General features: G+C 44.7%; 1 protein-coding gene across 3 annotated transcripts; it reads left to right on the forward strand.

Annotated features, from left to right (window-relative positions):
- The first annotated feature begins 987 nt into the window (after positions 1-987).
- Positions 988-8102, forward strand: DYRK3 (dual specificity tyrosine phosphorylation regulated kinase 3). 3 transcript variants are annotated; one of them, XM_086862266.1, is made up of 3 exons: positions 988-1148; positions 1773-1888; positions 5551-8102. In XM_086862266.1, the coding sequence occupies exons 1-3, from the start codon at positions 1109-1111 to the stop codon at positions 7114-7116; spliced, it is 1722 nt and encodes a 573-aa protein (XP_086718392.1). In that variant the 5' UTR covers positions 988-1108; the 3' UTR covers positions 7117-8102. The 3 variants fall into 3 exon arrangements, with proteins under 3 accessions (XP_086718392.1, XP_086718394.1, XP_086718393.1); XM_086862268.1 differs by having other exon boundaries at positions 1031-1148; positions 1777-1888; XM_086862267.1 differs by lacking the exon at positions 988-1148 and adding an exon at positions 1347-1608.
- Positions 8103-12932: the final 4830 nt, after the last annotated feature.

The following is a 12932-nucleotide window of genomic DNA, read 5'->3' on the forward strand; positions in this document are numbered from 1 at the left end:
GCCCTGGCAGCTGGGCATTCTTGCTGTCATTTATACATTTGCTTGAGTGTTTCTGATCGATTTCTAGCTGGAGATTGAGGAGTGTGGAATGAGTATTACAGGAGTATTGTAGTAATTGGAGCCTTCCCAGGATCACAAAGTTACTGAGATTGGAAAATCCCTCCAGGATCATCGAGTCTGAGCTGTGCCCGATGCCCACTTTGTCCCCAGCCCAGAGTGCCACTTCCATCCTTCCTTGGACACCTCCAGGGACGGGGACTCCAAACCTCCCTGGCCACTTCCAAGGCCTGGCCGCCCTTTCCATGAGGAAATTCCTGCTGCTGTCCAAGCTGAGCCTCCCCTGGCCCAGTCTGAGACCGTTCCCAGACAACCACTTCATTTTTATTTTATTAATTTCATGAAGGGAATAAATACACCTCCTATATCCCATTAGAGAGCCCTCATGCTCTGAAACGCCACCGATGCCTCCATCTCTGTAACTCCCCCTCTACCAGGTGAAATCCGTGGCTGCTCATGGACGTTCTCCTGGACTTTTTACTCGAAATTAATTCCCGCAGAAGGGCTGGGAGGATGGGGCAGCCTCTGCTGTCCCACAGCCCCCGGCGTGCAGCACTCAGCGTTCTGCCTCCATCCGCCTCTCCGCAAACACGTTACTACTGAGCGCTCTTACACGCTTCGCCTCGAGGAGCCGCCTCTCCTCAGGGCCGAGCACTCTGCGGTGTGCGGGGGTCCCGGGGTGTGTGGGGGTCCCGGGGTGTGCGGGGGTCCCGGTGTGTGTGGGGGTCCCGGGGTGTGTGGGGGTCCCGGGGTGTGTGGGGGTCCCGGGTGTGCGGGTGTCCCGGGGTGTGTGGGGGTCCCGCGGTGTGTGGGGGTTCCGGGGTGTGCGGGGGTCCCGCGGGGGGCAGATTAGGCTGAGGGGAGCAGCGAAGCGATCGCCGCAGCTCCGCACCCCGAGCGCGATCCCGCCCCCCGGCGCTGCGCAGGCGCGGGCGGGCGGCGGGCGGGGGCCGTTCCCGGGGCAACGGCCGGGCCGGGCCGGGGCCGAGCGGCCGCGCGGGGCAGCGGCAGCCGCCGGGCATGGGGCCCGCGCCGGGGCCCCCCCGACACGATGCTGCTCGGCAGGAAGCCGGACGGGCCCCTCGCAGCAGGTGAGGAGGAGGAGATGGCGGCCGGGGGTCCCGCGGGGCTGGGGGGAAAAGGGGGGATGCGGTTTGGGTCGGCGGACGCCGAGCCCCCCGCGTGGTCCTGGCCGTCCGTCGGGTCTGTCGCGATAGTCGCGATTTTAAGTTCTTGAGAAGCCGACAGCGAGAGACGCCGCCTTTTTCTTTTTTTTTTTTTTTTTCATTCCCCACGTTTTTGCAGCTGTAATTCCCAGATCTCATTTTTAAGGGATAACCTGCTTTAAAGCATAGTCCTATCAAGTGTTTAAGTATTTGCTCGTTTTCTGCTCGTTTGGGATTATCCTGATTAAGGGGAAGCAGGGAGAATGGTGGTTAACGTTTCTTAGGGATGTATTTTTTTTGCAGTGCAGAAGTTGATTAACAAAAAAGAACCTCTGAATTAAAAGTATCTCGAATTAAGATTCTCCAGAAGCATCACAGTCTTGTGGTATGAAAATATGGTTAAACTCCAAAGATCATTTAATGAATGAAGGAGAATCAATGATTTTACAGACTAAAGCGTGCAAAAGGGAGCCACATTTAAGCCTTTGGCTGTGTCTCCAGCAGTGTGAGTTGTTGTGAATAACTGGTTTCTGTGTGGGACCTTTCCAGGCAGGATTGGAGATGGATTGTACGACTCCTATATGAGGATAGATGACTGTAGATACCCAGAGCCTACAAATGAAGAACACAGCCCTTCAGGGCTTCCTTCCCTTTCAAGACCTCATGTGAGTATTTCAAAGCCATCTTCATGTTGTGCTGTGTGGCAGTGAGAGCTATCTGGGGGTCTGATACCTCCCTACAGAGAATAAATTTTAAAAGTGGGATTTTTGCAGCTTTGTAGTGGCTTCTTAATGTTATTGTTTTTCCTGAGCATAGAAACGATGTGCTGTGTTCGCTGCAGAACTTGCTGGCAGCCTCAGGAATCCCATCTTACTGCCCTCAGCTCGTGTTTTAATAAAAAAAAAAGTTATTTTACAAAGGGTTGAAGCGTTCTGCCCTGTCACTTTGTACTCTGATAAGTAAATCCACACACTCTTTGCTCTGCCTCCTCCTGCACGTTTCCATTTTGGTTTCCCTCATGAAAATTCCGACGTAGGAGCAGCAGAAGGAGCAGTGTGAGTCTGTGTGGCTGCCAAACGTCTCACAAAAGTATCTTTCTGCTCTGAAAACTTGGGCATTATCTGTCACTCCTTTTGCTACCGAAATAGTCCCTTATGAACTGAAGGTGTTGCCAGGCTCTTTCACCAGGGCTCTGTTCTCTCAGCAGATGTGGAGTTGGAAGATCTTTTTTATCCCTTTAATTGGTTCACGTTCAGCTGTACTTTTGTACAGTGATCTCTCCTTTAGATGGGCTTTAAATGTGTTCTGGCTCTTGTTGAGTTCTGGCAGAAGGGAAGGAGCTTAAGCTTAAAAAAACCCCCTCTCACTCTCCAAAAAGTGAAAATAGACGTTGCCCTGAGTGAGATGCATTTGAAAATCATCACCTTGTTGTAACAAATTGGGTCTGTGCAAACTCAGGGGCATGAATCTGGTTTTTTTTTTTCCCTTTTTGGAAGTGTTGAGGGGGAGCAGAAGGAATTTGGTTTTTGTTGAGCAGTAGGGTTTGAAGAGTGGTGGGTTGGGGTTTTTTGCTTGCAGGGATGTGGAAGCATTTCAGCTGCAGTGTTTCAAGTTGTATTGAGGCTGCATTTGTTCATAACTGAATACAAGTCAGTAGAGTGGAACTGTCCTGTGAAATACAAATAGAAATCCATGAATATTTTGTTCAACTTGTCTTCATCTGTGTTTGGTCCCTGAAGCCTGTTAACTTCTTAGGGCAAGGTTAAGGATTTATAGCATGCATGGTGATGTACCAATAAAATCCAACCTCAGTACTATCAGGTGAGCAGGAGCTGAGGCTGAAAATGATGCTGCTGACTTTTAGTGGGAAAATACCTGGATTTTTAATTCCCTTCTTGCAAAATGTTTCATTGTGATGTAATGTTAGATGAAAATGGAGGAGTCCTGTTGACTGCACCTGCCCATTTCTTTATCTGAGCCTGCAAGAGGTCACAAAGTCTCTGCTTTGTGAATACATGGGCTGAATTCAGTCTGTTTAATTCAATGTTCAGAACATCTCTGCAACCCAGTTGTGTAGGAACTGCAATAACTGTTTCCTTGTCAGTGGAAATGAAGTTCTGTCAGTGAGAGTTTTCAACAGGGTGCCACTGGTGTTGTCAGCCTCATTTCTTGCTGCACTTCAGCACTAAAACCAAAAAACCTGTGGAGCCTGGGATTTGTAAAAGGAAGCTGTTGAAAGAAAGCTGGTGTTACCCAGGAGTCATCTGACTTTGAGTGCAGCTCTTCTGAGTTCAAGTGAAGATGGAGCTATATTTGTGTCTCACCATCATGTGGCAACTGATTTTGGGAGTCCTCTAAGAATGAAAATTGAGACCTTACTACCGTTGAGTCAGGTTTGAAATCCAAAGCCATAATTCCTTCATTAAGAAATCGTTCCAGGATAAATGGAATCATGAATTCCTGATTTATTTAGGGATTCAAAGGTACAAAATGTTTGCTATGAGCAGCAGCAGCAGAGCTGCTAAAGCTCTTGGGTAGAGGATATTTAAACAAGTGTGACCCTAGTTCTGTGTTTATATCTTCTGTTTATTTGTAAACTTTCTGTTTGGGTTTGCCAGCGAAGACTGAGGAGTCTTTGAGGCAGCTCTGAAAAAATGTCATTCTTATCTCAGAGGTTCAGCCAGGCTCCAAGAAAAAGGCGTTTATTCCGAATTACCAGGGCTGGGCTCTGTTGTTTTTATTTCAGACTCTGGCAAGGCGTGTCCCTCCAGTACGCTGCATTTTGGGGCAGATAGGAGGAGTGCAGCTTGGTAGGATCTCTCCACGTTGATAAGGACTGACTTCTGCAGGGAAATGCCCATTTTTTGGGGCTTGGGAGCAAGAACTAGGATTTCAGGGCGGCACCAACAAACAGAGTCTTTTATGAGCTGTGTGTAGTTGGCTTTGGCGAGAACATTCACTTCCCTTATTTGCTGACCCTGCTGAGATGTTGGGCTGGATGTAACTAAAAAGGAATTTGGTTTTATTGCTGTGGGGCTGCAGGTTTATTTATATTTTTTTTTGTTTGATTCCTGTGTAGTTATTTTGGTTTTCAGGGATTCGGTTTGGCATGTGTCTGAGATCTTTATTTTTAGATTAAAGGACAAAATGGAAAACAGATGTTGCTGCTTCAGTCAGGGCTTCAGTTCTGCCTGGGATGGGACAACACCTCTGTGCTGCCTCTCAGCAAGGAGTGCCAGCAAGCAGGAAAGGGAATAACTCCTGTGCTAGTGGGGAACTGACCTCTGGGGTGTTGAGCATTTACTAAATAGTAAAATCGACAAGCCTGGAAAAATTTCACAGTGTTTTTCTCACCTTGTATGGGTTTGTTTCAGATGTAAATATTTTAGCACATGGTGGTAAGAGGGAGCTATTGCAGACTGCTCTCTGCTGAGTTGGAGTGGGAGGTGTTCTTGGTTATTGGGGTCTGTGTTAGGAGAGTTGTGCAGCTCTCTCCTCCCTCTGGGGCAGAAACAGGACCCGAGAGAATGGCTGCAGCCATTCAGGGAGGTTTAGGTTGGGTAAAAGTTCTTCCCCCAGAGGGTGGTGGGGCACAGAACAGGCTGCCCAGGGCATGGGCACAGCTCCAAGGCTGCCAGAGTTCCAGAACAACGCTCTCAGGGACTGGGAGGGATTTTGGGGTGTCCAGGAGTTGGACTTGATGGTTTTTGTGGGTCCCTTCCAGCTCAGGGTATTTTATAATTCCACAATGATTTCAAAAGGAGTCATGTTTTCCCCTTGAATTTAAAACCCCACAATTAATTTTTGTTAAAGGATGGTTTACCTTGCCTTGCCCTGTCCTCCTTCTGCTCCTGGTGCAGCTGCCTCACACCAGCCATATGTCACCTGCTGGTGATGCTTTGTGTTCCTTTGGCAGCCTGGCTGTGCAATCTTCTGCCACTTCTCCACACATCCACGTTCCATTCCGTGCTCCAGACAGGTGCAGCTTGCATCTGTCGATGGTTGTGCTGCTGCACCCACGTTTGAAGCTAAACATAGCTGTCCCCTGGCCCTTTGCAGACTGGAGATAGGTATTTTGTGGTTGTTTGAGTCCTTGGCTGGCTAGGGTTTCCCTTTTCTGGATTTAAAAGCACAAGTGTTGTTTCAGATAATTGCTTTCTCTTTGTGTATCCTTCTATAACTATGCTTGTAAATTAATTTAATCCAGCATTTTATATTTGTTCCTAATAAATGCCAAACTCATCCGTGTTACTGATTTTCTGTTGATAGTGATTTAATTTTTAATCTGTGCTTTAAAAGATAAACTAAACTTCTTTTACCCTCATAGGTTTCTATCAACAAACTCATAATGAAGGATCACTCTCTGACTGGAAATCAGGTCAAAGTGGAGCAGTTATTTGAGGACTCTGGCAACAGAAGGAGCAGCACTCTTCAGTCTTCAGGCCTTACTCCGGAAAGATCTCTCCCTTCCCTGACAAAAGACAAAGCCCTAGAGAGCCTGGGTCCCAGAGGCAATGGGAGCTCCTTGAAATCACATAAAGCCATCTCCCAACCTCCAGAGCAAGCTGTCAAGCAGTTCAAACATCAGCTGTCAGCTTATGAGCTGCAGGAGATCTTTAGTTTCTCTGAGATTTACTTTGTGGGGCCGTCTGCCAAAAAGAGGCAGGGGGTGATCGGCGGCCCCAACAACAGCGGCTACGACGACGACCAAGGCAGCTACATCCACGTGCCCCATGACCACCTGGCTTACAGGTATGAGGTGCTCAAAATCATTGGCAAGGGAAGTTTTGGACAAGTCGCTAAAGTCTACGATCACAAACTCCACCAACACCTGGCCTTAAAGATGGTTCGCAATGAGAAGAGGTTCCACCGCCAAGCCGCCGAGGAGATCAGGATCCTGGAGCACCTGAAGAAGCAGGATAAAACAGGCAGCATGAATGTGATCCACATGCTGGAAAGCTTCACCTTTCGGAACCACATCTGCATGACCTTTGAACTCTTGAGTATGAACCTGTATGAGCTGATTAAAAGGAATAAGTTTCAGGGCTTTAGCCTCCAGCTGGTTCGGAAGTTTGCTCACTCCATCCTGCAGTGTTTGGATGCTCTTTACAGAAACAAAATCATCCACTGTGACTTGAAGCCAGAAAATATCCTCCTAAAACAGCAAGGGAGGAGTGGAATCAAGGTTATAGATTTTGGGTCCAGCTGTTTTGAGCACCAAAGAGTCTACACATACATCCAGTCCCGGTTTTATCGGGCACCAGAGGTGATCCTGGGCAGCCGCTACGGGATGCCCATAGACATGTGGAGTTTTGGCTGTATCCTGGTGGAGCTTTTGACTGGCTACCCTCTTTTCCCCGGAGAGGACGAGGCAGACCAGCTGGCCTGTATAATGGAACTTCTTGGAATGCCACCTCAGAAGCTTTTGGATCAATCCAAGCGAGCCAAGAACTTCATCAACTCCAAGGGTCACCCCCGTTACTGCACGGTGCAGACGCAGCCGGACGGGAAGGTGACCCTGAGCGGGAGCCGCACGCGCCGGGGCAAGCTCCGAGGTGCCCCAGGGAACAAGGACTGGGTGACAGCTCTGAAGGGCTGTGATGACCCCTTGTTCACTGGATTCCTGAAGGATTGCCTCAGCTGGGATCCTTCTGCACGCATGATTCCCAGCCAGGCCCTGCGGCACCCCTGGATCTGCAAACGGGTGCCCAAAGCCCCCAGCTTGGAGAAAAGCTCCAGCAGACGGATTTCGAGCTATTCGGGTTCCTTCCAAGGAATTGCTAACAAGCTGCCTCCCGTGGCTGCAGTCCCCAACAAGCTGAGGGCCAGTCTGGCCACTGAGCCCAGTGGCAACATCCCTCTGTGTACTGTGCTCCCCAAACTGGTCAGCTAGTGGGGAGTGCTGGGCTCCCAGGATACACCCGTGGGTGTAAACTTGTCTGTTCATGCTGTGGGAGGAAGTTAAATGCAGAGGGATTCTAATGGATTTACTTTTTGTTAGGGGCTCAGTCTGGAATACTGGAAGATCAGTCAAAAATATGCACATTAAAGGGCTGATTTTATCCAGTTGCTTCACTCACACCTGGTGCATATTCCACTGCTGAGGTTTCAGCTCAGCTGGGGAGTACAGAGACAGTTTGGCTGATGTGCTGTTTAAAAATGCTGGTTTAGAAATCAGACCATTTCTTATCATGGTTCAACAGGTTCTTTTGCTTCAGGCAAGAAAAAAAACTTGATTTAAACTCTTGTGTTTTCAGTTATCTCCAGCTGAACTCTTTCTCTTCTAGGGGAAAGTTATTAAATCTCTTGTCAAAAGCACAAATGCATTCATGTAATGCATTAGGAACCTACTCGCAAATTGCTTGAGTTTGAAGAATTTTATTTCTCTGCATTGCTTTTCCCTTATCTATCCTGGGATTTAAAAAAATGTGATGGGATGTAGACACCAAAGGAATTTGTTGTTGGAAAGGAAAATACTCAGATGCTAAAATTTCAAAGCAGCATAGAAATGCCATGAAACACAGGACATATCTAAATAAAACTACTAATTTCCATAACACTTGCTATTTTCCCCCTAAAAATCTATGGAAAGCTTGTTGGGGGTATTTGGGATCAGGCCTGGTCCATCACCAGTGTGAGCCAGTTTGTTCAGGAAATGATTGAATTCTCTGTTTCTTTGGAGCTCAGATTTCCATCATGAGTTCTGCCAGGTGTGTGTCTTTGTTTTTTCCTGTATTTCTAAAACAAAAATGTTGAACTTCAAGAGCTGGTTTATATCCATGTTTGAGATTCTGGTAATTGCAAAAAAATTATCTCTTTGTGTAGAGTGAATTCCATTGAGTTACATGAAGCTCTTTTAATAAAAATGCAAACATGCCATCCCTGTCAGACAAGTGGAACTTTTTCAGGCCCAGGGCTGTGTCTGGAAAATGAGGGAGGGGGGGAAACACACATTAATAATTGGGAGTGTGCTCTGAAATCTCAGCAAAATCTCTTGGAAACATAACCAGGAAAGACTGATAAGGTGCAAAAACTGGCGGATCCAAATGAAAATATTTAATGGGAAGAGCTGCTTTGTTTCTAATTGCCTTCCTTCAGGCCTTTGGGTGCCTACATTTTCTCATTCTTGAAGTCCATGAGCTTGTATTTCCTCTTCCTTTATCTTCCCAGAACATGCCAGGGTGGTGTGACCTGTCACAACCGCAGCACAGCTTGTTGGGGTTGTTCCTTCTTGCAGCCTCATGGCCCGAATCCATCTCCAAAACCATCTGATCCCTTGCCAGGTGCCTCCACAGGACTTTAAATGTAATTTAGAGCTTTTATGAACAGAAGGTTTTAAATGTAATGACTTTTCTCTGCAGCAGGTTTTGAATGCTAAAGGAGACTCTCAGTATGCAAACAAAGGTGATTTTAAAGATAAGGTGAGCAAATGTTCAGTAGGAGACCCTTCCCCTGAGGAGATGGGGCTGCTCTGGCCCCTCTGGGTTGTTACAGCACTGGGTGGAGGCCCGCAGAAAACCTCAAAAAAAGACTCAGACAGAACTCCAGAGAACTTTGAACTTTGATGTCCCAGGAGCTGAAATGGAGGTTCTGGAGTGTGAGGCTTTTCTGACTTGTTTTGTTTCACAAGTGTCAATTCAGTGAGATTGGTAATGGTATTAAAATAACAGTCTGGCCCTTATCCGTGCAGCAGCCAGCATGGATGGGCTGTTCCTGGGCCACTTACAACAACAATTTGTATTTTTTGTTTTGCTTGGCTTCATTTTATTTGAATGAAGACCCAGGGAAGAGGATTCTGGAGGGAAGTGGCAGTCTCTAAAGTCTCCTAAAATCTCCCATCAATTTTAGGAGAATCTCTGATAGATCTGGCACTTTTCAAAAGCCAGAAATCTTCCTTTTCTGCCTTTTATGTTTTTTTGTAACAAAATCCTCCAGATGAGAGAGCAGAAAGGAACCTTTCAGGAGCAACAGCTGGATAGGAAAGATGTGTGGAAAAGGATTTTCTAGGGGAAATGAGGCGCTGGAGCCTGGCAGTGGTGATGTGCTGGGAGCTCAGGAACACACAGCAGGCTCCTGGTTCAAAACCATTTTGTCTATAAAAAATGTAGAATAATAATGAAAATTCTGTGACTTGTGGGAAGAAGTGACTGTGAGGGAACTCCTCCTGTGGCAGCCTCTGGTGCACACTCAGTAATTTTGCTTAAGGCTGGGGCAGTGAAGTAGCAGATAAATCAATTAATTAGCAAAACCATGTTTTTTCATCTAGAAAATGTGTTCAGCATGCCCTGACTGCACGAGGTGTTTGTTTGAGAGTGGCTCTTGCTTACTTGGTACTGCCATATTTGAAAATCAAATATATAGTTAAGTGAATTGCTAATTTGGGTGAAAAGGAAAAACAGCCTCAGCAGATTTTTACTGGGCTGGAAATTTCTTCCTAACCCAGGAAAAACCCAGCTGAGAATATCGGGGTCTTGATCACTAATCCCCAATTTCTTCATAAAGCATTTGCTTTTGGTGAATTGTTTGATGCAGAATTCCCAAACAGCTGAGCCAATAAAAATCCTCTGAGGAATTGTCTGTGCAGAGCCTGGACTTGCTGAGTTCCCTGTGAGTTGGAGCAGGAGGTGTCTGAGGCAGGGCTGTGACACCCTGGGCTGTGTCACTGTCATTTATCAGGGCACTCACAGTCTGCACTCTGCGCTCTCCAGATACGGCCAAACCTCAAAGTCACACTTGTTTTTTGGGAAAACCAAACCCTGGAATCACCAGAGGCATCACATCATGAGCTGTGCTGCTGCTGAGAGTGTTGGAAGGAGCCTGAAATGAAAAATGGCTGGAGAGATAAAGAGCAGATTTTATTCTTGTGGTAGATTTGCTTTGTTGAGCTGCCAGCACTGGCACCTCACTCATGTTCTCCTCAGAAGTGAGCACAGAACACATGTAAATCACTTTATAAACACACACAGATATATATATATATATCTATAATATATATATATAATATATATATAAAATATAATATATATATATAATATATATAAAATATTTATATATATTATTTTTATATATTTCATATAGTGATATATTTATATATAAATATATTTGTATATATTATATATAAATATATATATTATATAAATATAAAAATATAGATATATATAATTATTTTTATAAATAAATATATATTTTTATATATATCAATATATATTGATATATATTTATATATAAGCATATATTTTATATATTTATATATAAACATATATCTATATATAAACATATATAAATATATATAATATATTTTTATATATAATATATAAATATATATAAAATATAAATAATATATATAAAATATAAATAATATATATAAAATACATATAATATTTTATATACAAACACATATAAAATATATATAAATATATATAGTATATATAAGCATATATAAAAATATCTCTTATATATAAAAAAATTTATATATACACTGTAAATGTGTTTGCAGCAAATGAGGCACTGCATTGCTGAAAGTCACCCAAACTTGTTTTAAAATGCTCTTCATAGTTTTTTCCTACCCTGTGAGAGGTGCAAATAACAACTGTTGGCTGGCTGCACTTTCAGCTGTTTGGCTCAGCAATATTTTTATGTAAAGCAATGCCAATGCATGAGCAGCACATCTGAGAGACTGAAACCTAAATCTGGAGATTTTCTGGGTACCACAGACACTCCTCACTGGTGATTTGTATCCTCCCAGCCAGCTGGAATGGGAATCCTGCTTGACCAGTGATCTAAAAATTCCCAGCAGATTAATTAGATTTAACTTTTGTGGAAGACTGAGTGATTTCCTACAATCTTTTTTTACCTGTTAGGGTTTTCGTGCAGTTGAAAACTTTTTAAGGAACCATCACCATCATCAAATCCACCTCTTAAACAAACACAGGTTCCTTTTTAAAGGGCTGCTCCCTGCAGGCTGCAGCTCTCCTGGGGTTTGTTTTTTTTCTTGTTTAATACCAAAAGCTGTCCTGGCTGTGGAACATATATATGATGATCTCAGCAATGTCTTGCTAATCCCAGGCACACAAGCAAAAGGCTGATGCTGCACCCAGAGATCTCTGCTGAAATGATACAAATCCCCTGCCTGCCAAAGTTGAATTCCATTGTGGAAGTGGAGAGCCAAAATAATATGGAAATATCTGTGGGACTTGTGTGCAACACCAGCTGAGACTGAAAACAAACTGTGCTCAGAGACTTGGATGAAAAATCCTGGGGCCTCTGCAGGTGCTGAGTGCTCAGAGCTGTGGCTGTTGGACATTGTGATTTTATATTTGGTGCTTCACAGAATCCTGGAATCGCTGAGGCTGGAAAATCCCTCTGGGATCATCAGTTCCAGCCTGTGCCTGATCCCCACCAATGTCCACTCACTGGACACTCCAGGGACGGGGACTCCAAACCTTCCCAGGCTCTTCCAAGGCCTGGCCGCCCTTTCCATGAGGAAATTCCTGCTGCTGTCCGAGCTGAGCCTCCCCTGGCCCAGCCTGAGGCCGTTCCCTCTCCTCCTGTCCCTGGGATAACATCCCAAATCCCAAAATCCCAAATCCCCCTGGCTGCTCTCTCCTATCAGGGAATTATGCAAAGCCAGGAAGTCACAGACACCACTTGATTTTTTATTTTTTTATTAACCTAACATCAGTTTGTAGAAATAAATACAGCTCCTACATCCCATGAGAGAGCCCTCGTGTTCTGAAACACCATTGATGCCTCCAGCTCTGTAATTATCCCTGAGCCAGGTAAAATCCAAAATTAAAAAAAAAAAAAATAAATCCATGGCTCCAGAATGTTGTCTTGGATTTTTTTATTCCAAATCAGAGGGGCTGGCAGGGTGAGGCAGCCACCACACAGCACTCAGGGTTTTACCAGCCTCAGCACAACCACCTTCCTGCTCAGGGGTTCTTACACACTGCAGATGTTTCAACTAAATATCAGCATCCTCTCAATCTGCAGGTTTGCCTTTTTATTATAAATATCGTGATGAGGTGTGACAAGGGTGGGGAATGTGGAAAACATTGGAGGTGCATGTGGATATAACTGTGGAGGAACGTTCTGGAAATCAATCTCAAATTATGTATCTAAAATGTAACGAGCAGATTTCTTGAAGTTGTACTTCGGGTCGTTTTTTTTTAAAAAAATAAAATAAAAGCGTAATTTTCTTTAGCAATCGAGTGTGCAAATTCCTAAAAGCCCTTGATTAAAATGAAAAAGGAATAATTATTTCCAGATGGTGGAACTTACCTGGTGCTGGCAGACAACACCTCCTGTGGCATCTGCCCAGAGAGGAGAGAAAATTGTCACTGGCTGAGTGGGAGGTTTCTGTGTCTGTGCTAAACGTGATGAAGCTCTGGTCTGACAAATGTTCCTCTCGTTAACAGTGCCGTAATTAGAACACACCAGAGTTTTGCCATGACATTCTTCAGTTGTCACTTTCTTATTCAGCCCACTAGAGAGCTTTTTAAAGCCCAGAATCCTGCTTATCCCCAGGCTGAAAGGAGAAATCCAGTAATAGCCACTTAGGGAAGATTTGCTTTTATTAGAAACCTATAAATGGGTAACTTACTGTACACAAGTGGATATTGGGATGGTTTGAAGATGAAATCATGTTCCAATAAAAGATATCCAGCTACAACCTGGGTGATTAAACCACGTGTGTTACACACACAGAGT

The sequence above is a fragment of the Cyanistes caeruleus genome, chromosome 24, assembly GCF_971803275.1.
Source record: "Cyanistes caeruleus chromosome 24, bCyaCae1.hap1.1, whole genome shotgun sequence".
NCBI lineage: Eukaryota > Metazoa > Chordata > Aves > Passeriformes > Paridae > Cyanistes > Cyanistes caeruleus.